Genomic DNA, 26,674 nt, shown 5'->3' on the forward strand with positions numbered 1-26,674 from the left:
CTGTAGAATAAGTCGATGGAGAAGAAAATCAATGGACATAAGTGAAATTTTAAGTCGACATTTTCAAAAATTAATCTTATTACTAAATCAACAAAAATAATGTAAATTTACTAAAAATAAAATCAAGCGGCAGTTCAATGTCCTCAAATCAATATTAATAGATAATAGTTAATTAAAATAATTATTTTAAAAAAATTAAAATAATTATTTTAAAATTTTATTTGAATTTAAGTTATAAGATCAAACTATTTTATAAAAATAAGAATTTGATAATTATTCCAATTATAATAATTATTTTATTTAAAAAAAATTAATGAAGAATTTAAATTATAGAATCTCAAATTACATATTTTAGACTATATTATGAATTTAATTTTATTTTAAATACTGATTAATTAAGATAATAACTTTTAATAATAAATAATGTATTTATTTAATTTTTAATTTTACAAAAATACTTGTCAAAGTACTATAAAATTAAGTTATTTTTCAAATATCTAATAAGATTTGGGATATTTATCAAAATCTCTCTGTAAAGAAATAAATAAAGTATTTCTTTAACATAAAGGTTCTCAATTAATTTATTTAATATAATTTTAGAGATGTGGGATCTCCTGGCATTTTCTAATAGTATAAAGAGAGAGTTCCTCTCTCAGGCAAGCCTAAAGTCTCAAATAAACATATCCAAAATAGTTAAAAGAAAAAGATAAGTTAAAATGGTAGAAGTTTATGAGTTATGGATTGTGATAGTTTCACTCATAGTGGTCAAGCTATCTCATTGGATCTATCAATGGAGGAACCCAAGGTGTAATGGAAAACTTCCTCCAGGGTCAATGGGTTTTCCGATCATGGGAGAGACTTTTCAGTTCATGAAGCCTCATGACGCTCTTCAGTTTTCAGCATTCGTCAAGGAGAGAATCCTCAGGTTCTTCTCCTAATTTACTTTTTTTTTTTTAACATATCTCCTAATTTACTTGCATGGATTAACTTCTCATTTGCATGTTTAGATTTATTTTTCTTATTGATTTTTAACTTATTTAAGTTACGTTAAGACTTTGCTTTGTCCCTTTTTTGTGAAAATATAGATATGGACCAGTTTTCCGGACAAGCTTATTTGGAGGCAATGCTATAATGTCGATGGATAATGAATTGAACATGGAGATAGCAAAGACAACTCATATTCCTGGTGTCCCGAAGAGCATAACACGACTATTTGGCGAAAACAACTTGTTTGTGCAGAGCATAGAATCCCATAAACATGTCCGAAGCTTGACATTCCAGATGTTGGGTTCAGACGGTTTAAGAATAAGAACTATGAAAGACATCGATCTATTGTCTCACAAACACATGGAGGAAGGAGCTAGGAAAGGCTTCCTTGACGTCAAAGAAACATTAAGCACGGTAAAAAAAAAAAAAGTCAATCATTTCGTGTTGTCTTTATCTTTTGGCAATATTATAATCAACTAGATAGGGTATATCAAAAGTATTCGTATCATTAAAAGTATTTAGCAATACAGATCTTAATTGAATGCCTTGCAAAGAAAGTTATGGGCGATATAGAACCAGGATCAGCGAAAGAACTCGCACTCTGTTGGAGAAATTTTCCCAGTGGCTGGTTTCGGTTACCTTTCAACTTTCCTGGAATGGGTGTCTATAATATGATGAAGGTAAGTATTTTCAGTAACCTTATTAGCAATATATATATGCATAAGCTTAATGATGGAGGTCGTGATGGTATTGTTTCGTGGCAGGCGAGAAAGAGGATGATGAAATTACTTAAGGAGGCAGTGTTGAAGAAGATAACATCAGGAGAGGAGCTCGGAGAGTTCTTTAAGATCATATATGGAGAAAAAGATACGATGAGTGTAGATAAAGCGATCGAGTACATATATACCTTCTTTCTGATTGCTAACGAAACAACTCCCCGAATTCTTGCGGCTACAGTAAAGCTCATAAGCAAGAACCCTAAAGTCATGGAAGAGCTGCAGAGAGAGCATGCGGAAATTTTCCGGGGTAAGAAAGATAAAGAGGCCAGCCTAACTTGGGAAGACTACAAATCCATGACTTTCACCCATATGGTTAGTTTGAGCCAAAAATTATATATACCATTCGATGACAAAAATGATGTATATACACTTACACATCAATAATCACCACATTATTAATTTATAGAGGTTTGATTATATATATATATATATGATATAGAATATTTAACATTCTGCTCACTGTCAATTGGTTTTACTTAAAATCCGAAGAATTTTTTTCAATTAGTTCACACAAATACGGTGTATGTTTCAGGTGATCAATGAGTCTCTTAGAATCACAAGCACGGTGCCTGTAGTGCTTAGAACACCTGATCATGACATCCAAGTAGGTGATAACACAATTCCAGCTGGTTGGATCTTCATGGGCTATTCTAGTGTCCACTTCAATCCCGAAAAGTATGAGGATCCTTTAGTATTTAATCCATGGCGCTGGAAGGTGATTTAAATCTCATTTATCATTCTTTACTTATCTACTCCCATATTCCACTAATCAATTTCAGAAGCTTTTAACATATTTTAAACTAAATTAACAGGGAAAAGATTTGAGCGCGTTGGTCTCCAAGAATTACATTCCATTTGGCGCTGGCCCTAGACTCTGTGTAGGGGCTTACTTCGCTAAGCTGATGATGGCCATTTTTATTCACTATTTGTGTAGATACAGGTTAATTTTTATCACCTAATAAATGACTCATGATTCAATTTGATTTTCTTCTAATTAAACAGTCAAAGTAACTTGCATATATACCTATTGTCTGCAGGTGGTCAATGAAGGCAGAGATCACAGTAACTCGAAGCTATGTGCTTATGTTTCCGCATGGATGTGATGTTCAAATCTCAGAAGATACCAAAGTGGATAACTAAGTTGGCTGCTTATTAGAGTGGTTATATTCCATTTGAAGTAGTTGGTCATCAGGTTGTATGTTTCTATTGAATAAATAAAGTAAGCAATACAGATGGTTAGATTGTCCTTGTTATGGTAATTCGAAGATCAATCTTACAATATGAAAGATGTTGCTTTATTAAATAAATATGATACAAATACAAATGTGTAATAAACAAAAACTTGATGTTTCTTCTTTAATCCAAGTATTAACAACTTGCAGAATGATAAAGACGGGCAATCTCCTAAGACAGAATTTCATCCCTACATAGTTTCTCGGACGTCTATTTTATAGGATACAAGTACACCTTACAGAATTCCTAGCAAATTGTATCATGTTTCTCAGATTGCAACATATAGCTGCCCATGAAAAAACACAGGATGAGATAAATACAAACCTACTTCTAATAACGACTGTCCCTGACTTTTGTTGATGGTTATAGCGAATGCAACTGCCAACGGTAACTGTTTACGTCAGGAAATCTTGCATCAGATGGAGTGATCAGCAATCGTAGAATAATAAATTTGTCTCCAGCTTTATCTCTGGTAATAATTCTTGCTTCTATCATGAAATCCGCCATTTGTGTAATCTGAAGTCTCGTTTCATTCATCAATCCCGCTTTACGATCAATATTCCTAAGCAGTATCACAGGACACCCTATTTTCAATGTAATACAATGATTGCGAAGTCCACCAACTTTTATACTGTTTAAAAACTCAGGAGTAAAAGCGAGATTTTGCAATGCTCCGGAGTCAGCAGGATCTATAGTATCAGAACTCAGATATACTTTTGACTCACCTGTGTTAATTAGTTCAAAATATTGATATAAGTAAGAATAAAATTTCAAAAACAAACCAAAAAACACAATCATATATGATGAACATATTGTAGTTACCAGTTATCTTCGACAACATATGTTCATTTCTATTGTTCACATCTTCATTGGTTGGACAAAGTATTGCTCTTTCTTGCCAAAATTTGGCCTCTTTTTCCTCCTGAACCGATGTTTGTTCTCTGTAAATTTGTGTACATATTGCTTCGATTGGATCATGTACGTCCGTTATAAGGAACTCCTCAGGAATATTAATCATTGCTTCACCGTCATTTAGCTCAGCAATTTTACCTTCGCCAACATCTAAAATCCATTCAGAAAATTCCTTAAATTCATTTGTTTGCTCAACACTCAAGTCACTTGCCAGTAACCTCATGTTTTTCGTTAGCTTCATAATTTTGCAATAATCCCAGATATAAGATGCATTCAATGCATTATTAGCAACATCTCCCCTTGAAGCACCATGCATGACAGGTATAATCTACCTGAAATCTCCACCAAATACAACAAATTTCCCACCGAAAACACCTCGTTCTTCATTCTGCATGATGTCAGATAAACTTTTATCTAACGATTCAAAGCAGTATTTACTCATCATAGGTGCTTCATCCCAAATAATAAGAGATGCTTCTTCTATCAAATTCGCAACTTCTGAACCACGTATCATCGAACATGTAGTATATTTATCTGGGTTAATAGGTATACCAAACCGTGAATGAGCTGTCCGACCTCCTTGTAACAACAAAGATGCGATTCTACTTGATGCAACGTTTAGCACAATATCACCCTTACATCTTATTTCAGCAGACAAAAGAGACCAAAGGAAATTTTTGCCAGTACCTCCAAATCCATATACAAAAAAAAGCCTCCTTTTTTGTTCTCAACTGCTTCAATAATCCCATCATAAATCTTCCTTTGCTCAGTGGTAAGCTTCACAATGTGTCTATCATATATTTCTTTTAATGCCTGTCTATCATAAATTTTTTCATCAATTATTAAGAAATTATCGTTGTTAAGCCCATCTTTTAGAGGCTTAGGCATTGTTGTATAGAATTGCAAAGAACTATTGTGAAATTTCAAGATCTACTCAATCTCCAAAAGAGCGAACTTTTTTTTATCAGCATCATCCAATATAAGACCTGCAAAACATGTATATTATATGTATAATGAGTTTATTAATCAGTAACAAATTAAACAATGCATTACGGTTTAACACAATACCGTTAAAGATGCAATAAAATAAATAAGAAAACGGTAGGGAATTTATCAAACATGGCCGATTACAATGCTGTCGCCGCATGTATTCAATATCTTCTGACAATACTTCCCAGGTTTGTTCCCAAACATATTCAGGCCGAGACAAACTACCAGATGCAAGCATTATAACAAATAATCGTCTTAAAAATGATCCGGTAGCAGTAAAACTCATTCTAATAATATCAAATATAGTCCTGGTCATCTTCTAACAACCCTCTAGCATAACATGCTTCCTTGAAAGAAGCGTATACCATCAATGTAGGATTTGATGTCATCAAAAGATTTTGGACCCCTGACAACATTAAGAAGAATCCTCAAATAATAAACTTCTTCTAGTTTACGTGGAACATAAGTAATCCTTCCAATAGCAAAACCTCTTTCCCTTAGTTTAAACATCCGAAGTGATTTATCCCACGTATAGTAAACAGGGATTTCTCCATACGTGAGTGTTTTACATTTACCGCATTTTTTGTTCAACTCAAACCAAGCCGTCATCTTTGTGTTCTTTACAACTTCACTATGGATAACCATTTCTATCATCTCATCGCCCTTGAAATATACCAACTGTCTGGTAAGTGAAATGAAAGGTGTTCAACGGGGGTTGTACGATTGTGGATTGAATTTTTTAAGATTCGCCATGCAGATTCACACGCAGATACATATCTGTATAATAAAATAGTATGTTAGAAGTAAAAAACTAACGATGTTCAATTAAATATATAGTTTTTATTCTGATAGTAGTTCAAATATAAATGTTTACAACGAACCTGCAGTCGAAGAAGTCTTTAATCTCATTTTTCTTCTTTGCTTGACATTCATGTGTGGAATCACAATGACTGTTATCTCCTCCATCAGCTTTCACATTCTGTGCTTGCGAAGGCTCAATCACAAACGTAACACGATCAAACCCTTTATTTATATACTTAAATAAGTATTTAATGGAAGAAGCTTGGTTGCACCACTCAACATTGATATGAGCTTGATACGAAGAGACAACTTCTTGTTATAGGGTATCACAAATCTATTATCACATCTGTATCCATTTTTGTCAACGTAATCCTTGAGCTGTGACCTCCTCCTATACAAAGGAAAACCTTCTTTATTAATAGCTGTCGTCTCAACATGTTTTTTAGGATACATTTTTGTACAAATCTCTTGAGACATGCATGGTGATCTTGGATTAATATCACCGCATGGACCATGAATCATCATTTCTGAAACAATTCCATAAAGCTCTGACTCTTTATATCGGTCGGGTATCTCAGCTGATATAACATTGTCGATTTTTTCAGGATGAATTTTTGAAGTTGGATCTAAAAACAATAGAATATGTGCATGCGGTAGACCTCTCTTCTGAAACTCTATGGTGTACATGGCTGAAATTACAAAAATATATATCAATGAATACACTGTAGAATATTGATATTACAAATGTTAATATCAAAGAATGTCAAAGTTACTAACCAGAAAAAACTTTTCCTATACCGAGTCTGTTATCAGCAAAATCCATCATCATAGAATCTAGCTTCATTTTGAACACCCGATAAATTATATCTGGTCTATCATCAAAACTGAGTTTCCGCTCGTTCACATACCTTGTGATTTCTGGCCACTTTGGATTACATGTAAAGGTGATGAAAAGATCAGGGTACCCAAAATGTTTACATATAGACATTGCATCCAAGTAGCATTGAGTCATATATCGAGGTCCACCAGTAATTAAAGGAAGCGAATACGTTTTTCTACCTTGATCACGCAAATTCTTTTTACCTTTATTTGATGCATCTTCTATTGAATCAAGATTTTCAGATCTGAGTGATGTGATTTTTGTCAAGATATCCGACACGATTTGCCTCTATCATAGTAAAAACATCAACCGGAAACTGCTGGAATAACCTCTTAGCCCGCAGCAAAGTGTGACATTCACTCTTTTGCTACTGTATACGAAATGCAAAAACTGTCTCATGCTAATATATTCTCGTTTCCGTTTCTTCTTCCCAGTCTTTGCAAAGCATTTTTCAATGCGAATATGGAAACCGTCTTCACCATACGGAAAAATCAAAGGATACCGTAGAGCAATGCATGAAGGATAAATTTCACTAATCCTTATCAGCTTGCCGCATTATTTCTGCAATATTATATCACGCTTACACATATCCTCATTTAGATCACCAGGGATCAACACAGCCACTTCAGATGCAGTAGGCATATTATATATCCTTGAGTCTTTCTGGCGATTATTTATAAGTCTCATATGAAGCTCCTCGTTGGGATCCATTTTCAATCTGTTTCTAGCAGCTCGAAAATTCTTCACGTAAGGGTTCACCTTATCTAACATCTTAATCAGCCTATCAATGAATTCATTCCTGAATTGTTTACGTTTAGACACCTTCATTGGATTTTTACTTTTGCTGCAAGAAAAATATATTATTATTAAAATAAAGTAATAATAAATATGAATTCAATCATTACTTTTACCTCATAATGATCAAACGATTTTGTACTTCTTCATCGGTATCAACAATAAATAACTGATAAAACTTTGCAACATCACCAGGTTTAGGGAGCATACTTCCCATCAGATGATGATTCTCTCCGTTAAGCTGGAACATTGATGGTCCACGCCCCTTTTTGATAGACCTAACTACTTTACCTCCAATAGAAGTCATTGGAAATAGCATATTGTAGGGTCTAACATTATCGCGAAAATGTTTGCTTAGATCATCGGCAGATGTAAAAAGATGCATTAATTCCTCTGGAGAATCTCGAAGGTATTGTAGCTTTACTTGACCTTGCGAACAGCACAAAGAAAATATAGGATTCTTTGCTCTTCTTCTTTTGTTTAAACGTTCACCATACCAGAAAATTGCACCACAATAATTACACTCATATGAAGGATAGCCATCATCTTTATATTCTGAATATAAAAGTAGTCCGACATTATAATAAATTAATATATGAATCACATAACATAAGATTGAGCGTTGGAAATAAATACCTTTATATTCGCTAAAAGGATTATTATTATTAGAGACTCCTACAGAAAGCGCTTTCTGCAAAATAGTAGCTAAACTCTTGACATCATAAACATAGTCTTCAATTTCCCCATTGTCAGATGAAATTTCTTCGCCAGCCTCATCCATAATATAGTTTTCCTCATCGGAAGAACCATCAAGACGGCTACAGTCAAACCGCTGTTCATAATCATACTCATCTATAAAATATATAATTGTTATTAGTTAAAAATGTATAAGTGTATATAATTGCACATTAAGTCAATACAGCAAACAAAATATTACCTTCTGAATCCCAGTATTTGTTTGGGAAGACGACATCATCATACATATCTTTGGTATCATCAACACCAAAACTACTATAATCAACATGTCCTGACAGACGAATGTAAAACAATACGAAATGCAAGTGAACGATATTTTCTGGGCACAAAATTAGTTGCAATATAAATACTTACCTTCACGATGTTGATGGTCAAAAATATTCTCGTTGTAGTTCTGACCATTCTCCTGTTTACATTTATAATCTTCATACGAAGATATAGCATCTGTATTCCGTATACAATATGAATCTCCATTTTCTAAGAAAACAAACTTGGTTGAATTGTTACTTGACCCACAATTAGTTAACTTCGTCGATGTCAACTGGGATAGGTTAGCTATATAAATAAAAAAGATTACGAAAACCAATACTTATCAAGGTACATTATATATATAGGGATCATAATACGCCAAACATATATAACTCACATGAAGATAATGATTTTGGTTGCTTCCGCTTTCTCTTTTCTAATGTGAAAGAATTCTCTTTCCCAGTATAATTTGTTTGAGTATGTAAAGCTGAATTATTGAAATAATAATGTCGCATACTAAAGTTTAATGATTTATAACCATTGTGTTAACGATAATAAGATAAGATTTAAAAAAAAAATATTTTCTAAACATCACTTTAAGAAGACTTACAGTTTTCCAGTCCATCACATACGATAGGAGAAAATTGATTATGCGTTCTAGTTAGGGATTCAGTATTAGTTCTGTCTACCAAAATTTGTGGAAACAGCGAATGAACTTTGATCTCGTTTTCAAAATGATTATCCACTATATCTGATTTCTGAGTAAACGAATTAGTAGATGATGACCCTGAATTATTAAATTGGCTGCTTCAACCAGACAACAAAGTCTTCTATTTATTCTTCCGATCAACATGTTTAATCCTAGGCATAATTTAACCTCTCGTAAAACCTCTTCGTGAAGATCAAAATATAGCAAAAAATGATGGGATTAGGGAGGGAAGATAGACTAAGAATAAAACGAAAGAGTTTAGGTTAAATTTATGGCCGCAAATGCTACAAGTGAATCTTAACAATATCTATTAATCAATTATGATATGTAAAGATTTCTTTTTTATTTCAAACTACAAATTGATAAACGAACATAACCAATTTAAATATATTTATATGAAGTTATCATTCACATATATGAATAATTTACCATAAATCGAATAATGTACATAACAATTATTGTTACTTGCCATAGATATGAATCATCTTAAAAACATTGTCATTACAATTTCACGCTGTATATCTGCAAAATATTATAATTTATTAATTGCATACTGTAAATCGTTAAGACAATATATAATTAGGTAATTCACACATTCACTCAATATGATTATATATTATATATGCAATCGAATTTCCCATTATATAAAATATTTTTTTTTGGTTAAAATTTATTCCACGAACATCTACATAAAAAAATGAATTGAGATTTAAATTATTAATTTAATTAGGTAAAAATTAGGAAATGTAAATAAACTACTTCTTTCTGATGTGATCCTTGACAGATGTACAAAACATATTTAGTAGAGAAACATTTTTTTTCTTGGATGCAAATATAGTTTTTGTACGTCTGTCTGAGGAGCACATGAGAGGAATAATTGTAGAGAGAATTGTATTTGAGTGAAGAGAGTTCCCTTCTACTTTTATTTATAGTCGTAAAAGTAAGGTGACTACTCACGTTTCATCCGTGTGTTTCATATTTCCCAAAAGTATGCTCTAATTAAAACATATTAAGATACAGTTGACTTAATTATCACAAATTCTCAGAGAATAGCATTTACAAATAAAAGAATATATCTTCTATAAACATTGGAAAATATCTTGAAAAATATAAAAATAAGGTATGTACTCCGAATTAAGTGTATGATTCATCTACAATTTCTTCATCATATATATACTATAGTAATTACTCAAATATGACACTGCAAAACGTTAAGCAATATTAATTTTGGCCCAATAAAATTAGCACGATACACACGTAATTTATACGTAAACATAGTAATGGTTAAACTAAAAGAATAAATTATTAAAGTTCAAGAACATATGCATGAATATCATCCGAACAAATTTCAACAAAAAGTTGAACAACAATAGCAAATAACATGAAAAGATACGAGTTCAAATAACCATATTTTTTCGCTATATCACGCCCATCACTTTTCCAGATCCATGTGCACGAGCGAGTCCCTTGTCAAATTTCCATCTCATAAGAAGGCTCTTGCCTCAGCGTGTTTATCAGCGACACCTACAAAGTTTACATATAAATATAAACATAAAAGGTCAAATTAATAACGTGTATTAATATATACAATTTATTATATGCAACCTAAACTAATAAATTTCGAAATTATACCTTATTACCAGACAATAGAAAACTCTGATCACCCATATCTTCGGATTCATTAACCTCATCAGCGGATAAAACATCATTTCCTTTTCAAATCTTCCCGATTTTGTATGTATTACTACCACCATATAGATTTTCTTTCTCAACACAAATCAGAAACTGCAAACTCTTCCCAATCAAGTTTTGCAGATAATCAGGAAGGACATCCAGATCTTGTATCTAAGTATATAACGTACATGACATTTTAAACAAACAAATTTTTTATTCATATAGGGTTAAAATTGTATCATAGATTAAGATTTACAATTAATACCTCATCGAAGTTCCCCTTGAGAATTTCATCAGCTTTCTGATTTAAAATATCCTGCGCATTTCTATCAAAAAGAAAACACTTGATCTTGCTGGTATCGTCCATAAATGCAAAGATGAAGTTTGTACCTAGCAATATATAAAGATTGTATTAAAATACTCGAATGCATGGTTAGATAAATAATTAAGACAAATACTAAAAAAGTAAAAATATTTTACCTCGCACTCACAAAGGACAATTTTGCATCACATGTTTCACATGAATAAAGGATCTTATTCTTCTTGGTCATTTTTTGATCTTCCTTCTTTGGAATTTTGTACACTTTTTTACTACACCTAGTGCAAACCAAATAAAACCACGACCAGTCTGTGTCAACCGCGTTGATGGTGCACATGATCTTACATTTCCCAACCTGAAGAAACAAAAATACAAATGTCAAAATTATATAATCTATGACGTTTTCCCTAGAAAAGTTTTAAAATGACATATACCTCAAGAGAATCTTGCAATTCTGAAATAGTAACTATTGGAAACTGATCGAAATGAATCTCATCACCATAAGAAACCCTTTGTTGAGGTTTGCTACTCAAGAAGGTAATACGTCCGCAATTCTCAGGCAAACTAATAATAGGTAATAGTATTAGTTGTATTCGTAATCGTAATGATAAGACATATATATAATATACGTAGACAAATTACCTATTCCAAAGACTCGCCACTCTTGGTTTGGTATTGTTTCCATGTATGAAGCACCTTCACTTGAACCTTCCACCCAGTCCTATAAGGCTTAACGTCAGCTAAAGGGGTTAGCTTCGTTGTGGAAGCCATAAGAACAATGAAAAACAAACAAAAAAACAGAGAGGAAAACGAAACTTGATGAGGAGTGTTTTGGAAGAAGGGGTTGTATATTTATAATAAAAAATATAGGGTTTATTGATAAGCCGTTAGATGTTCATAAATTGGCGGCCAAGAATATTCGTGAAATTTAAATTTTTGAAATAGATATGCCAAATATCTAATAACATTGTTTTTGTAAAGTAGTTGTAATTGTCTATATACACATATAAGCGATATAAACAGGATAAATTCGAAATATCCTATGGTATGAGTTCAAAGATGAGCACCTATTATATTATTTCGAAACTAAAAGAATACGATAAGTAACATATATTTATGAGAATATATTGTGTTCAATAAATATGGTAACTAAACCCAAATGAGATATGTGATAGTGGTTAGAATTGTCAATACTATTATAGTGTGTATTGTTGTAATTGGTATCAATAATTATTGGTATAATTAATAATAGATATCATAACATGATTTGAAGTAGATTTAATTCGCATACGTAATCTTGCAAATCTATTCAAATGAGTTCGAAAGTTATTATGAATTTTAGTTTATCCATAATAATAGGATATTTTGTTTAAATTACGTTTTTATTGAAAATTTGAAATAAATAATTAATTGCTTGAAATAAAAAAAATGGGTCAACTTAAAGGATCCGTGTCCTTTTAAATGGGTCATTTTAAAAAGATGCGGATCCTCTTTGGTTTGAGTTTTTTTTTTTGTCCGTGGGATATATTTTATACAAAAGCATTCATTGTAATATACCACGTAACATCGATGTCATTTTCTTAAATGTACTTCTCCTTTAATATTATAAGATGATAACAGGCGATAATTTATTTACTTTTTTCTATTTTCTATTTTATTTAACATAGAATGTCGTATTTTGCATACATATATGTTTCAAAATTAGTGATTTTAGCTATTAAAATGTGTTTAACCTAGTTTTTTTTATATATTTTTAATTTTATATTTTATTAAAAATATGTTTTTAATATTTAAATTATACATTTGACTCTTACCCATTATTTTATTATTAATTTTCAAATAAAATATAATCATAAATATATATAATCAACATAAATATCATATCATTTATATCGTATTATTTTTACATCATTATAAGTATTTTATATATCAAATATAACTACTATTTTCTATATGTAAATTAATTTTTTCAGAAAATTAATGGTATTTTTGATCAAATTTTTAATAGTATAGATATTATTTAAATTAGAATATTTAAATTAATCTAAATTAATATTTGATTTATTATTTCTGTAAAGATAATAAGTGGTTTTTTATTTTTGATAGATATTGTAATCTATATTTAAAGAAATCTAAAATAATCTCAATTAATATTTGAATTTCGAAATTAAATTTATATAAATAATTTTTTATTAATATTTGATTAGATTAATTTGTTTGGTAACATGAATATTATCTGTCCGTACATAGAATAGATTGAAATTAAAAAAATAAAATTTTGGATGTAAAAAGTATTTCTGTTTTAATAAATTAAATATTTTCTATAAGATAAAAAATAGGGTGATTTGCACCAATATTACTTCTGCGAGCGCTAACTAGGCGAATACCAGCGAGAAACAGTCAATTAAGTAGATAACAGAAGTCAACCAAAAAAGGAGGAGGGAAATTACAGTATACCCCTTGCTCCCTAAAAGTAGACAACGCTTTTTCTGAGCAGGACAAGGACCACACGAGCTTACTAATTCGCAGACGCTACCTTCCCTTTTTAACACTAACAACGTTAACTTTATACCCATAATAACTTGTGTAGTAAGAGTTGTACGGATAGGTTTAGGGAGGGGACCCTCAGGACCATCAAATAAATAGAGAAGAAGATAACAACTCCCATAAACAGCCGCTAGTAAACAATTTACCTAGGGTTTGTCTACTTGTTTGTGTTCGAAAGGTATGACTACTTGTGCAGAACTAATATGACTACTTTTTAATTGTAGTTACATACTTATTGAACATCGGTCTTGTTGGTGTAGATGGCAGGAAGACAAATGGTGTTGTTGGTGAAAGGAAAATGGTTCGAACAGAGCAACAGCATGTGGACTTTCTTAAGGGACCGGACTGGGAATACCAAAGCGTTATTCCTTAGCGCGAGGATGACATTTCGTGAGGTAGTGAAGCTCGTGAAAGAGAAGATGGATATCAAGGAAGATGTGGGCGTAACTCTGACCTTCCAGTGGCCGTCATACATGCTAATGGACGACGGTCGCGATGCGCCACCGGTTTTGATGTCTTCCGATGATGAAGTGGCTCTTTTTGTGGAGATGAGGGCAGATATCGACCAGCTGAACCTGTGCGTCACAACAGAAGGCGATTCAGATGAAGGTATGGCGATTCCTGGAAGAAATGACTCACCTTTGTTGGTTAACAACCAAACGGAGGAAAATGTCGCAAACAATGACGGTATGAAGTATATAGTAGTCAGTCATTTAGTAGTCAACTAGTCCCAAATGTTAGACATATATGCAATAAAATAGTTCGCTATTAGGTCGGTAACTATATTAGTTGAGAATGTTGACTGGGTAGTTCGTTAATTTTTGCAGAGTCGTCCGAGGGAGAGGGATGTAAGAAGCTGGACGAGTTGGCTGTCATCTCTTTGGCTGGCGAGGAGCCGGAGTTTGAGAAGTGTTTTGAAGAATCCGATCTGGGTAACAGTGACAACATGGAATATGATGGGATGGAGGACCCAGTGGAGGAAATCAATCCGTCGAGAAAGGATCGTGGGAAAGGCAAGGCTAAAATGCCGGTTTACAAAAAGGGAGAGTGTAGCCGCCATTCAAACAGGTACAGTTTCGCGGACGAGACGATTAATGGTGTTTTCACTGAGACAGAAGAGTTTCTGGCGATGTTTGGAAGAGATGCTCCCCCCGTTGTCGATGAAGTTTCTGATGATGGTATGTAGTTGACTATTGGTAAATGTTTATTATAGTAGCTATTTACCAGGATAGTAGGATAGTAGTAACGTATTTCACCTAAATATGGTGTGCAGGGATAGACAATGCATTGAGAGACATGCGCTATAAAGGTGATGGTATTTTTGTTGGAAGAATCTTCAGAAACAAAGTGGAGTGTAAGATTAAGTTGGCTATTCACGCCATTAACAGAAAATTCTACTTTAGGACACCACGATCAACACCCAATTACATGGAGTTTCTTTGCATCAATCCAACATGTCCATGGCGGGTATACGCTTCCATCATGGATGCGACAAGGAACTTCCAAATTAAGAAGGCCAAGCTGAAACACACATGTCCTATTGAAGACCGCCGGAAATATCACAAACAGGCCACAACACAAGTGATTGGTGAGCTGATTCAAACAAGATTTGTGGCAGGACAGAAAGGGCTCGGTCCTATCGAAATCCAGCGAATAATGCTTCAAGAGTTCCAGGTATTTGGTGAACAGTAAATAGCTATGCGTAGTACACTATCTAGTGAAAGTAAATGGTTGTGTAAGTATGTGTATACGGTTTGAATGTAGGTCAACATTTCATATTGGAAGGCCTGGAGATGCAGGGAATTGGCATTGGAAAGAGCGTTTGGATCAGTGTCTGGAAGTTTCGCATTGCTCCCTTCTTATTTAAAGAATCTGCAAAGCTCTAACCCAGGGACAGTTTGCAAAACAGAATTTGGGGTGGATAGAAATGGTTGTCAAAGGTTCAAGTACCTATTCATCTCGTTTGCTGCATCAATTGCTGGACTCCCATACTTAAGACCAGTGGTGATAATTGATGGTAAGTAATTGACTATAACTGTACGACTACTTCCATAGTAGACTACTTGTGTATACCTGTAATTACCTATGTATAAGTGCAGGGACACATCTGGTAGGCAGATATAGGGGCTGTCTCATATGTGCCAGTGCCCAAGATGGGAACTTTCAGATCTACCCAATTGCATATGCGGTTGTGGACAGTGAGAATGATGCTTCTTACGAATAGTTTTTCAATTGCTTGAAAACAATCATTCCCAATGACCGAGATGTTATGTTTGTTTCGGACCGGCACGGCAGCATATACTCAGGACTCAGAAAGGTATAAAACTTAGTCAACTATTTGCTACTCTATTACTTATTAATAATAGTTAAGTATATATAGTTGGTTACTATGTATGGCTTGGTTTGTGGTGTTTTAGGTGTACCCAGATGCCGGCCATGGTGCTTGCCTTGTGCATCTCGCAAGAAACATCACCACACGTTTTAAGGAAAGCCGGCTGCCAGGATTGATGGTTCGAGCTGCTAAAGCTTATACCGTGTACGAGTTTCAGCAGCTCTTTGCCGATTTGCAGAACGTGAGTCCAAACTGTGCAAAATACTTAGTGGATCTGGGGTTGCCACACTGGACTCGGGCGTACTGTTTCGGCGAGCGGTACAATGTAATGACAACAAATGTGGCCGAGTCCCTTAACAAAGTCTTGAAAGAGTTCCGTGAGTTTCCACTAATCTCAATGCTTAAGGCCATTAGGATGAGTCTTATTAGCTGGTTTGTAAGGAGGAAAGCTGCAGCTGCCGCACAACAACACCCTATAAATCCGAAAGTGTGTGACATGATGGACGAAAACTTTCACGATTGCACAGAGCTGGAGGTAAAAAGAAAACGATTACCGAGATAATCCAATACAAGTGTCCGTAGATATTTAACTACCAATAAGCGTCTACTTATAAATAACTATGTTTATTTGTAGGTCGTTGTTGTCGGAGAGGATGAGTACGAAGTTTACAACAGACATGGGGACAGATTCGAAGTGAACCTTGTTTTGAAGTCATGCAGCTGCAGGGAGTTTCAGATGCTTCTCATCCCGTGCCGACATGCAATGGCAGCTTCTTCATGCAGCAAACTTGAGCTTGAGAAGCTCGTTGGAGAGGTGTACAGCACAAGGTACCGGAGATCCCTTTACGAGGGAGCTTTCCATCCAGTACCAGCTCCAGTAAATTCTGGAGGCACAGAACTACTTCCACCGTTAATGCGCCGACCCCCAGGTCGTCCAAGGAAAACGAGGATCCCATCACGAGGAGAACTGAAGGTATTTGTTATTAACATAATATTCAACTACTTGTAAACGATTATTGGTAACCGACTACCGTAAAATAACTGTCTATTATTCATTCTCCACATTATACAGAGGCGTTCGAGGAAGGCGGCGAGGATTTGCAGCAGGTGTCTCGGAAAGGGTCACAACAAAGCGTCATGCAAGCTTCCGGTGCATGAAAGGTAAGAAAAATGGCAGGGATGAATGGGAGATGAGGCAGGGGGAATCGGGTATGATGCACTTCAAATTGGAAGTTAAGGGACTATATTTTATGTAAATTCTTAGCTCCTCCTTATTTGAAGCTTTTTTGCTACTATGCATCCTAGAAATATGTTATCTGGATATTGCGTTTTGGTTTGTAATGCCTCAATTACTTTTGGGTCTCCCGTACATGTTTTGTTATGCTTGGATTTGGTATCATATAAGATGTTATTTGGAGTTTGAGTTTTCTTAAATATGTTTCATGTGGGTGTTTTATTAGTTTATCTGTAGGTAGAAGTCGTCTACTTGTAGTTGATTACTACTAGGGTACTCACCGTAGACGTTAAACTTACATTGCTTCTAATAGTCAATAATGGATAGTCGACTATGGGTTGTTGTTTATTCTTTACTATTTGACACTTTACGATTGATCACCAAGCCGTTAGCTGTATTGTAATGTAAAGTTGACTATAATGACCTAGTGTCGAGCGACACCACAAGTGGTGTCGCGCAACACCTTTCTTTTTATAACCTAATTTACTTATTTTGTTTTCTCTCTTTGTTTTTGGTGTTTCAGGTTTATGCCTACTCGTGGAACCAGAAGCAACAAAGACATCCCGCTAGTGAATTTGAGCAACGAGGAGCTAGCCGAGTTAGAGCAAACGAACAGGAAAGCAAGAGATCCGGCAATGATGGAAAACGCCAATGGACTTGTTCGTGATGATGATGGAATCTGGAGAGACCGAGAGGGTCATGTGTGCAATGCGAGAGGCCAAAGGCTTGATGGAGATGGTAACATCATTCCACCAGCGCCTTTACCAGTGGATGTTGTTGACCAGAATCCACCACTTGCACCGCGTGGGAATGATGTGATCGTTCAAAATCAGAGGAACGCTCCAGAGGATCGGAATATGAGGGAACAGTGTTGTTTAAGTCTGGGGGAGGTAGTCGCTGACATTGTGTTTGTTTTTCTTAAGAGTCAGTTGTGTCAAAACGTTTTTGAGTCAAAACCTGTTGGAGATTATGATGCTTTTCTCGGAATTATTGTGCTGACCTTTCATCTAAGTGACCACTGCTGCAGATTCCGTCTAGATCCGACTAATGAAAAATCCAAAGGCTGACCAGTTGACTAGAGGCGTCCATGTTTCCAACAGAATCCATTAACCTGAGCTAATTTCTGAACTCTTTCTTTTACCTCATTGATGTGACTGATGTTCATAAAGCTTGATTCCTCGTTCATACTTGACAAATGAAAGCCTGTGTGAAATTTAATGTTGGTGTTTCTCTCCCTGTGACGAGCTAAGAAGAAGAAAAAGAAAGAAAAAGGGCGAAAAGATTGAGATGATTTTCGCTTAGGAGTGAAGGGCTAGGAATGTTTCCAATGATCCCATTATTTCCCTTCTAAGTTGGAATGATCACACAAAGGAAGGAAGTGAGGGGTAGGAAAGTTTCCCATGACCCCACTATTCGCTGAAAACATTTGATACAAGATAAGGGGACAACTCGGGGACTCGATGGCAAACACCATCAGTACTCGCAGCTTTACTCTTATCGAGTATATGCCAGAAAGAAAAAAAAAATATGATGAATGTGCGAAAAGAATAAGTCTGGGGGAGAGAAAAAGTACCAAAGTTTGTATGGCTGATTTGTTTGAGTATAGAATGGGAAAGAGTCTAGAAGGTTCTTGGCATTGGAATCATCAGTGAGATCCAGCGATGAGGGTTTATGGACAATGTTGTGGAATTTTGGACTTAATCTGGAAAGCTGTGAATGTCTGCGGAGAAGTACATGGTGGTTCGATTTGGAGTGATGAAGCAGTAGTTGAGTTGCAGGATAATCGGTCAAAAGCGATGTTCCAATGAAAGGTTGAGTCTCTGCATTTTCAAACCTCTTTCTCTTATTTGGTGTTCTGTTTGCTTGAGGGCAAGCAAATGCTAAGTCTGGGGGAGTTGATATATCATGGTTTTTATGGTTTTTAACCATGGTATATGTCTTATTTATAGAGTCTTTTTAGTGTCTTTCGAGTCTTTTGGAGTCTTTTCAGGTCATAGGTACGTTTGGAGCTTAACTGGAGACTTTGGAACACTTTGGAGCTTAATCAGGATCAAATTCGTCAACTATGGATTTTGTGCTTTAGTGACGTTCGACACCATGGAGAGTGACGCTCGACACTTGTCAGAGAAATAAGGAAAAGGCAATTTTGTTTCCTATTTGAAGAAGGAGTTGGGCCTAAACGTTTCCAAGGAAGCCCAAGACGTGTCTTAGAGATATATATAGGATTTTTATTCTTTTTTTACGAGAACCTTAGATTTTTGAGAGAGAGATACTCTGAGTTTTCGGCTTTTGCGATTTCTGAGCTTGGGGAGACAAGTCTGAACTCTGTTCGTTTATAGAGAAGATTTCAAACCCCTTTATCTATTTCGACTTAATCTATTGCTTTCTATTCATCATGTTTGTTGTTTCGATAACCATGTCTGAGTAGATCACCTGTTAGGTTTAGGGTTTAATTAGGGTTTTCTTTGAATGTTTGATTAACTTGCTAGTTAGGGTTCATATCTATTATTTTTTCACTTTAGGTTGTTCTTAATGCTAATTCTAGACTGATCACCTAGAACTTAGATCTTAGGTTGCTTGATTGACACGGAACTGTAATTGAATAACTGGAAAGAACCTAGGTTGAGCAAAGTAGCTATTCGCAAAGGAATTTGGTTTATATGCTTTGTGAACCTACCGAACTTGTGCATTAAAGCTGGTTTAAATCTGTAGGATTTGCAAAGGAATTTGAAATTCTAGGATTTTAACTTAGATAATTCTCACAACGGAAGTTGGTTAATTATAATTCTGTGTTTCGAGTTCAAGAACTGTGCTTAAACTTGAACCCTGATTAGTTAAGTCGATCTGCATTCATTGATCTCCTGAAAATGCCCTAGACCTAATCCTTACCACATCGAACTTACAAACCGTTTTCCTTGCTGTTTTATTTATCTCTGTCGCATTGCTAGTTGTTTCGCATATTTTGGCTTAGCGTAACTCCATCTACATAAGGTTTATTGAGTGATCTCTTGTCTCTGTGGTTCGACCCCTAGATACTACAACTGCACATCTGTACTCTTGCAGAGTAGCTTAGGGATTAAACTTTGAGCAGATCAGTGTTGGAAAGAAGTGAGACAGCTGTAATGGGTTCACATTCTTCTTAACACGCTTAGGTCAAGGGACTACAAAGTCGGACATCTGTGTTGAAGGCACGGGTAGTCGTTTACTCTTCCGAGTAGGTAGCTGTGCTTCTTCACCCTTCTTCGAGGTTTGAGCCATATTCTTCTCTTCCTGTGTGAGACCAAGAGACCAACCAGGAGGATCAATATCACCCAACACCTACATTTGTTATTTGAAGTTGGTGATGCACGGCATATTCTTAGTTGACTAATTTATAGATATAGACGACTACTAATTCAAACCTGCTCGTGAGATGAGACTCCAGGGTCGAACGGGGCAATAACTTGGTTCTCTTCGACAGAGGCCAAGGCATCTTCCGGAGTGTCCTGCAAAACAGTATGTACATAAAAAGTAGGAGACTTTGTGAGGAAAATAGTAGGAGACTTTGTGAGGAAAATAGTAACTATTTAACATAGCTGTAAATACCTCTTTAGGGGGGGCATCTTTGTTGACGTCTGTTTTCTCGGTTGCCACAACAGGTGCTTGTTGACAGTGAGATCTGACGGATGTGTGAACAAAGTTTACTTCGTTGGGGTTTGGGGGCTCCTCCAAGAAATCCTAGTATATATCGAAACATCATATAGTATACTACTACTATCTATTTAGGTATAGTAGACAAATAGTTAGACGAACCTGATTTTTTGCTTGGCCATCGTCTCCCATTTGCTATATTGTGAGAAAACGTAGACAATTACCGAGAAGTCGACTATGTTTACAATATATGAAAAGTAAAGACATACCTGATCCGTGACTTCCTTGGCATGGTTAACGGGTGAATGAACTGGGTTCACACGGCTTGGTTCACTGACTTGATCAAATGGCTGGTTCTCGGAAGGATCTACATTGACCTGGAAAAAAGGTTTTTCTATCATAAGTGTATGACTATGTCGGCGTATATAACTACTACTAGTTGGCTACTTACTTGGGCAGTTGCGGATAAATCAGAAAGCACAGAAGCAATTTGGTTTTGCGCGAGTGTTGCATCGTCTTGGACATCATCAGCGTCAACATGCGGTTGGCTTTCATGGTCTCCAGCATCTCGAGATCCCTCGACATCGTCCTCTACACTGTCTTCTTCGGCGGCAACGTCGCCATCAGTAAAAGAACTGGCCGATTCCTTGTTTTTGGTTACCTTATCACTGTCATCGCCTTCAGATGAATCTGATGACTTAGTCTCATCAGAAGAAGAAATCTGTTGGAACCTAACATGCTTTTTGCGAATTGGAATTGATTTAACCCTCTTCTTAGTCTTTGTTTGAGAAGGTTGCTTAAAAGTGGACAGAGCGGTAGAGACTTCGGTACGTAGATCACCGAAATCTGCGCGAAGGCTTTTTATCTCGGCTAAGATGACGGAATTGGCACCTAGAACCTTATCAATAATTGCAGCCGAAGCAGAATCGAACTCCCCGTCTGAAGGTGTATTCCGGGAGGATGACGATGGTGCCTTAGGATTCTTTAGATGAAGGGAAAAGGGCCAAAATCAACCCGAACTAAATTTGATGTGCCGAAAAAAATCCGAACTAAAATACGGTGCCAATAATTATCTGAATTCCAAAATAATTCAAATTTCCTATCCGAACTCTAATATAAGTGTCAAAATCTGCCTTGACTAATTTTGATGTTAGTCAACTGTTAAAAAACGCTGACGAAGCATGACGGAATATGACGTGGCATGACACGTTGTCACTTTAGTAAAACGACGTCGTTTTTGTAAAAACAAAAAAAAAATTTTTCCTCTAACCTGGATTCGAACCTAAGACCTTATAAACCATAACTAAGCACGCAAACCGGTTGAACCACGAGACATTATTGTTATCTTTTACAAGTACATGTATATATTATTGATATGTGTCTGTCTAAATTCAAAAAAAAAACAAAACAAAACGACAGCGTCTCAAACACTATCTTCTCCGCTTTAGCTTCCTCACTCGCTCCACCACCGCCGCCGCTCTGTCTCTGACCTACTCCGCTGACGATCCCAGCACCAGCAGCTCCGGGTTTCATGACGGCGATGGTTGGTAACTCCGTGATTCCTTTCTTCGGCATGATAATCGCACCAAGTTCGAAGATTTCTGGTAACGTGAGAGATGAGATCTCGTCGACGAGTCTGAACACACGCTCCGTTGAAGGACTACGGTGCTCTGTTGGATCGAAAGTCGCTGGATCGTAATCGGTTGGGAGCTTCCTTTGATCGATTTCTTTTTCTTCTTCTTCATCCTCTTTTCTCGCCGGTTGTCCGAAACTCCGGCAATCTCCGATGCGAGGAACGAGTGATAATCTGGAGGTTTGAGCTAACCTAGTTGATAAAAGTTGCCGGAATCTGAGAATTAAGCTCATATTTAGCAGTCAAAGCTCTACTGTTTTCACCGATTCCAGAAACGGAACATCGAAATATATACATGTATTTGTAAAGGATAGCAATAATGTCTCGTGGTTCAACCGGTTTGCGTGCTAGTCATGGTTTATAAGGTCTTAGGTTTGAATCCAGGTAAGAGGAAAAATTTTAATTTTTTTTTTAAAACGACATCGTTTTACTAAAGTGACAACGTGTCATGCCATGTCATATTCCGTCATGCCTCGTCAGCGTCTTTTAACAGTTGACTAATATCAAAATTAGTCAAGGTAGATTTTAACACTTATATTAGAGTTCGGATAGGAAATTTGAATTATTTTGGAATTCAGATAGTTATTGGCACTGTATTTTAGTTTGGATTTTTTTCAGCACATCAAATTTAATTCGAGTTGGTTTTGGCCTTTTTCCCTTTAGATGAACGCCTGCGTTTTCACCACTAATCCATGTTTTCCTTGAAAACTTAACCCCTTCGTTGATTGCTGCGAACAATTTGTCAACACTTTCGTCCGGGACATCATCATCCAGCTCCAAGTCGGTATCATCCAAAATATTTTCGTCGTCCGGCAAAATTGATTTCACAGCCACCTGAAAATTGAAATAGTAGGAGTAGTCAGTTACTTTGAAATATATCTATTTATAATTGACTATCAAATAGGTTATGTTAGAGCTTGTATCGTTTTTGACAAACTAGACAGTACTTCTTACATAAAAAATCAGCTTGAAATAGTAGGAGTAGTCAGTTACTTCGAAATATGTCTATTTATAATCGACTATCAAATAGGTCATGTTAGAGCATGTATCGTTTTTGACAAACTAGACAGTACTTCTTAGATCAATATCAGCTTGAAATAGTAGGGGTAGTCAGTTACTTTGAAATATGTCTATTTATAATTGACTATCAAATAGGTCATGTTAGAGCATGTATCGTTTTGCCAAACTATACAGTACTTCATCGATCAATATCAGCATTTCCAATAGTTGGAGTAGTCAGTTACTTTGTAATATGTCTATTTATAATTGACTATCAAATAGGTCATGTTAGAGCATGTATCGTTTTTGACCAACTTGACAGTACTTCTTATGTATAAGTAGTAGTCAACTATCAAAAGTGTGAGTAGTATTAGGAAAGTGTAAGGACTATCACATCTGTCAGTTTATAGCATTCATCGGTTTGCCAAAAAAGACAGTACTGGTGCTGTTTGTTAGCAATTAACTACTAATAATGGGCTATAATATATGTTTGATATACTAGGTTATAATGATTATCTACTATTAGTAGTCGCCTATATATATATAAATATTATAGTGGATGTGATTATCATACCTTCTGAGACTTGTCAAGATACTTGACATGCGGCATTGAGATGTTTACGGGTTTCATAGAACCAGGACGTATACTGGGGGTATCGTCTTCATCCACCAAATTAGGTTCGCTTGATTTTCCTTTCAGATCCTTCTTGAGAATAGCGGGAGCACATTCCAAAATCACCATTTGTAATGCATGTATAAACCCCTGAAATGCACACGTCGGCTGGCACAGGTACGATGGTGTTGCCGTCCTTGTTTTGATGCTGTGTATGGTCAAATCAAAAGATTTCCGACCCCATGGATATTCCAGGAATTTATCAACATCCTGCACCATCATAATGTGCTCGGCACTTATCTTTGCATTCCTAGAAGTCGGGCATACAATCCCATCGATAAGAAGTAAGCAAGCTAGCTTAAATCTAGTCTCTTTGTCCTTGTATGGTCTGCCAGCAAGTGTTGTTGCAATCCATCCAGGAGTCGCATTCTTCTCTGACCCAAACAACTCAATAGTCTCGGCATTGACCCGGTCTTCTTTGAGCTTTTTCGCAGGTGGCAACTTGGAGCAATCTAGGCCTGTCGTAATAGCAAAATCCCTAATAGAAAAACGGATTGGCTGGCCAGCGAATAGACACCAAAGCTCTTTTTTTTTCTTCGTAACTAGCTGCCGAGACAAGATGAAGTGAAGGAATCTAACTGATGAAGCAATCTTGTTACCTACTTCCATCGGTTTTCCAAACTGAGACAATGAAAGCTTCTCCATATGGTCTTCTTCCAAAGCAAAACTGATTGTGTCAAGATAGGTTAGCTGAAAGTAGGTGTTCACCTTCTTATTCTCCGGTTCGTTTCCTAAGGCAAACATTCTATCCGGAAACCTGCTCATAACTTATCAGCTGAAAATAAAAAAACAATGAAACAACTGAAATTAGTAAATTGTATTACATAAACGTCTATTAGTGTTTGTCTACTATATAAAAATAATCGTTTATTGCGAGAGAGTATACAAAATTTCGGATGACCTTATTGTCCATGTTTGTATCTGAACTCCATAACGAATTACTGCTAAACGAATACTTTTTAATTTCATGTTCACATGTAATTGGAAAAGTGATTCAACCCCATAAAAATTCGAAAAACATGTAACCCAAGCGGCACCAAACATAGATCTGTACTTCCGAAAAATCCCCAAAATGAAATAGGGTAATTAGGCTCAACCTACACATGCAACCTGGCGAATAAACGACTACTATGGTAATTGGATACTTGTAGATCGTAAACCTTAATATAACAGAGCCCAATTCAATTGGGAGTTGAGCGACGGAAGGCGGCGACGACGCGGGATCTACGAGAATGGAAATTGGTCTAAAAGCGAGAAAAGAAAACTAACCAGGAAACAGATGGGTTCGGATGGAGAGTGGCGACCGTTGTCGTTACTCGGAGCGGCGGACGGCGCTTCCGGCGCAAACAAAAAAGACGAAGTTGTGTGTGCGTCTTTCTAGGTTAAAGAAAAAGGAGTGGGAATGTGAAAGAGAACAGGGAAGAGAAAGAGGGAAATGACAGTTGCGAATAAGTTCGTAGGTGTGAGAGGAGAAAAAGAGCCTTTAAATGTGAGATTTTATTGCGGTTAATTTTTTTTTTTTTAAAACGGTTACCTTTCCATCCCAAGCAGTTTACATCTCAATATAAAGTAATTAAACTGCCTAAATACTTACAAATGCTGCAAATTATTTCGTTGGTTATGTTAACAGAGAGGAAACCGTTTTACAACATGGAATAGCCAATTACACTAAATATAAAAGCAACTGATATAATATAGAAAGAGTATTCAACTACAATTAAAGCAATTATAAATAGTCGACTACATTTAGGAAGAGACAATAACAGACAAATGTTTGGATGGTCCAAAACGGAATAGATCGAACCTATGGATCTAAAGAGAATTTCACATGGTGGTAGTGCACGTAGAGGTAGCAAAGTTCACAGTACACGCCCTGGTGGTTCATACGGCAACTGGGGAAATCAACAGCAATATGGGGTAAAGATGTATGCGCATCAGGCACCACCATTTTGTCGATCAAAGCCATAACTTCCTCACCAATCTGAATCATATGCTCAATTGTTGCTCTCCAACCAAAAACACGGTCTAAAATTTCTAGGCCTATGGGGTAGTGACCTAATGCGGTAACACATATGACCATCATTAAGGTCGCCAGTTGAACTCCAGCTTTAGACGCTTGGTTGAAAAACCTTAGAGAACCTTCGATATCATTAACCATAGTGATTCTGCTCATGCCGCGGATATATAGACCAAGTGGATTACCTGATGTCACCGCTGCCTCAAAGAATGAAGGGTAGCTCTGAACTAAACTGGGCCTTCTCACGAAAGCTGTAATGTTGAGAAACCTCATGACAGATGATTCCTTGAATGTTTGGCTAAGGAATTTGCATGAACAAACAAATGAGCAAGCGTCTTTAGCAGAAGTCCTACCAACTCTTTCAAAAATATCAACGACTGCATCCCGAATCTGAGGAAGAATATCATTTGCCAGCGGTACCAGATCGGGATGTACTTGGGACAACGCAGACCTTCAAACACAAAGCAACGAATAGTAAGCTACCCAGCATATGGTTACCTATAACTAGGAAGAATAGTTAGTTAC

The 26,674-nt window shown here is 35.9% G+C and overlaps 2 protein-coding genes across 2 annotated transcripts; one reads left to right on the top strand and one right to left on the bottom strand.

The window, feature by feature from the left end:
- The first annotated feature begins 716 nt into the window (after nucleotides 1–716).
- On the top strand, nucleotides 717–2,906 carry LOC18028827 (cytochrome P450 708A2). Its single transcript, XM_024149857.1, has 7 exons — nucleotides 717–925; nucleotides 1,086–1,401; nucleotides 1,518–1,667; nucleotides 1,752–2,078; nucleotides 2,299–2,481; nucleotides 2,579–2,706; nucleotides 2,804–2,906. The coding sequence occupies exons 1-7, from the start codon at nucleotides 717–719 to the stop codon at nucleotides 2,904–2,906; spliced, it is 1,416 nt and encodes a 471-aa protein (XP_024005625.1).
- A 20,182-nt stretch (nucleotides 2,907–23,088) lies between these two features.
- On the bottom strand, nucleotides 23,089–24,897 carry LOC112081963. Its single transcript, XM_024149039.1, has 3 exons — nucleotides 24,034–24,897; nucleotides 23,197–23,294; nucleotides 23,089–23,131 (listed from the first exon to the last, which is right to left on the bottom strand). The coding sequence occupies exons 1-3, from the start codon at nucleotides 24,895–24,897 to the stop codon at nucleotides 23,089–23,091; spliced, it is 1,005 nt and encodes a 334-aa protein (XP_024004807.1).
- Nucleotides 24,898–26,674: the final 1,777 nt, after the last annotated feature.

Source organism: Eutrema salsugineum, unplaced genomic scaffold (genome assembly GCF_000478725.1).
Source record: "Eutrema salsugineum unplaced genomic scaffold, Eutsalg1_0 scaffold_1, whole genome shotgun sequence".
Taxonomy (NCBI): domain Eukaryota; kingdom Viridiplantae; phylum Streptophyta; class Magnoliopsida; order Brassicales; family Brassicaceae; genus Eutrema; species Eutrema salsugineum.

Coding starts and splice junctions, on each gene's coding strand:
- LOC18028827 (XM_024149857.1), top strand. CDS start 717: ATGGTAGAAGTTTATGAGTTATGGATTGTGATAGTTTCACTCATAGTG. Junction 2,079..2,298: donor CCATGACTTTCACCCATATG/GTTAGTTTGAGC, acceptor TGTATGTTTCAG/GTGATCAATGAGTCTCTTAG. Junction 2,482..2,578: donor TTAATCCATGGCGCTGGAAG/GTGATTTAAATC, acceptor CTAAATTAACAG/GGAAAAGATTTGAGCGCGTT.
- LOC112081963 (XM_024149039.1), bottom strand. CDS start 24,897: ATGAGCAGGTTTCCGGATAGAATGTTTGCCTTAGGAAACGAACCGGAG. Junction 23,295..24,033: donor ATCTTGACAAGTCTCAGAAG/GTATGATAATCA, acceptor TTCAATTTTCAG/GTGGCTGTGAAATCAATTTT. Junction 23,132..23,196: donor GACGAAAGTGTTGACAAATT/GTTCGCAGCAAT, acceptor GTGAAAACGCAG/GCGTTCATCTAAAGGGAAAA.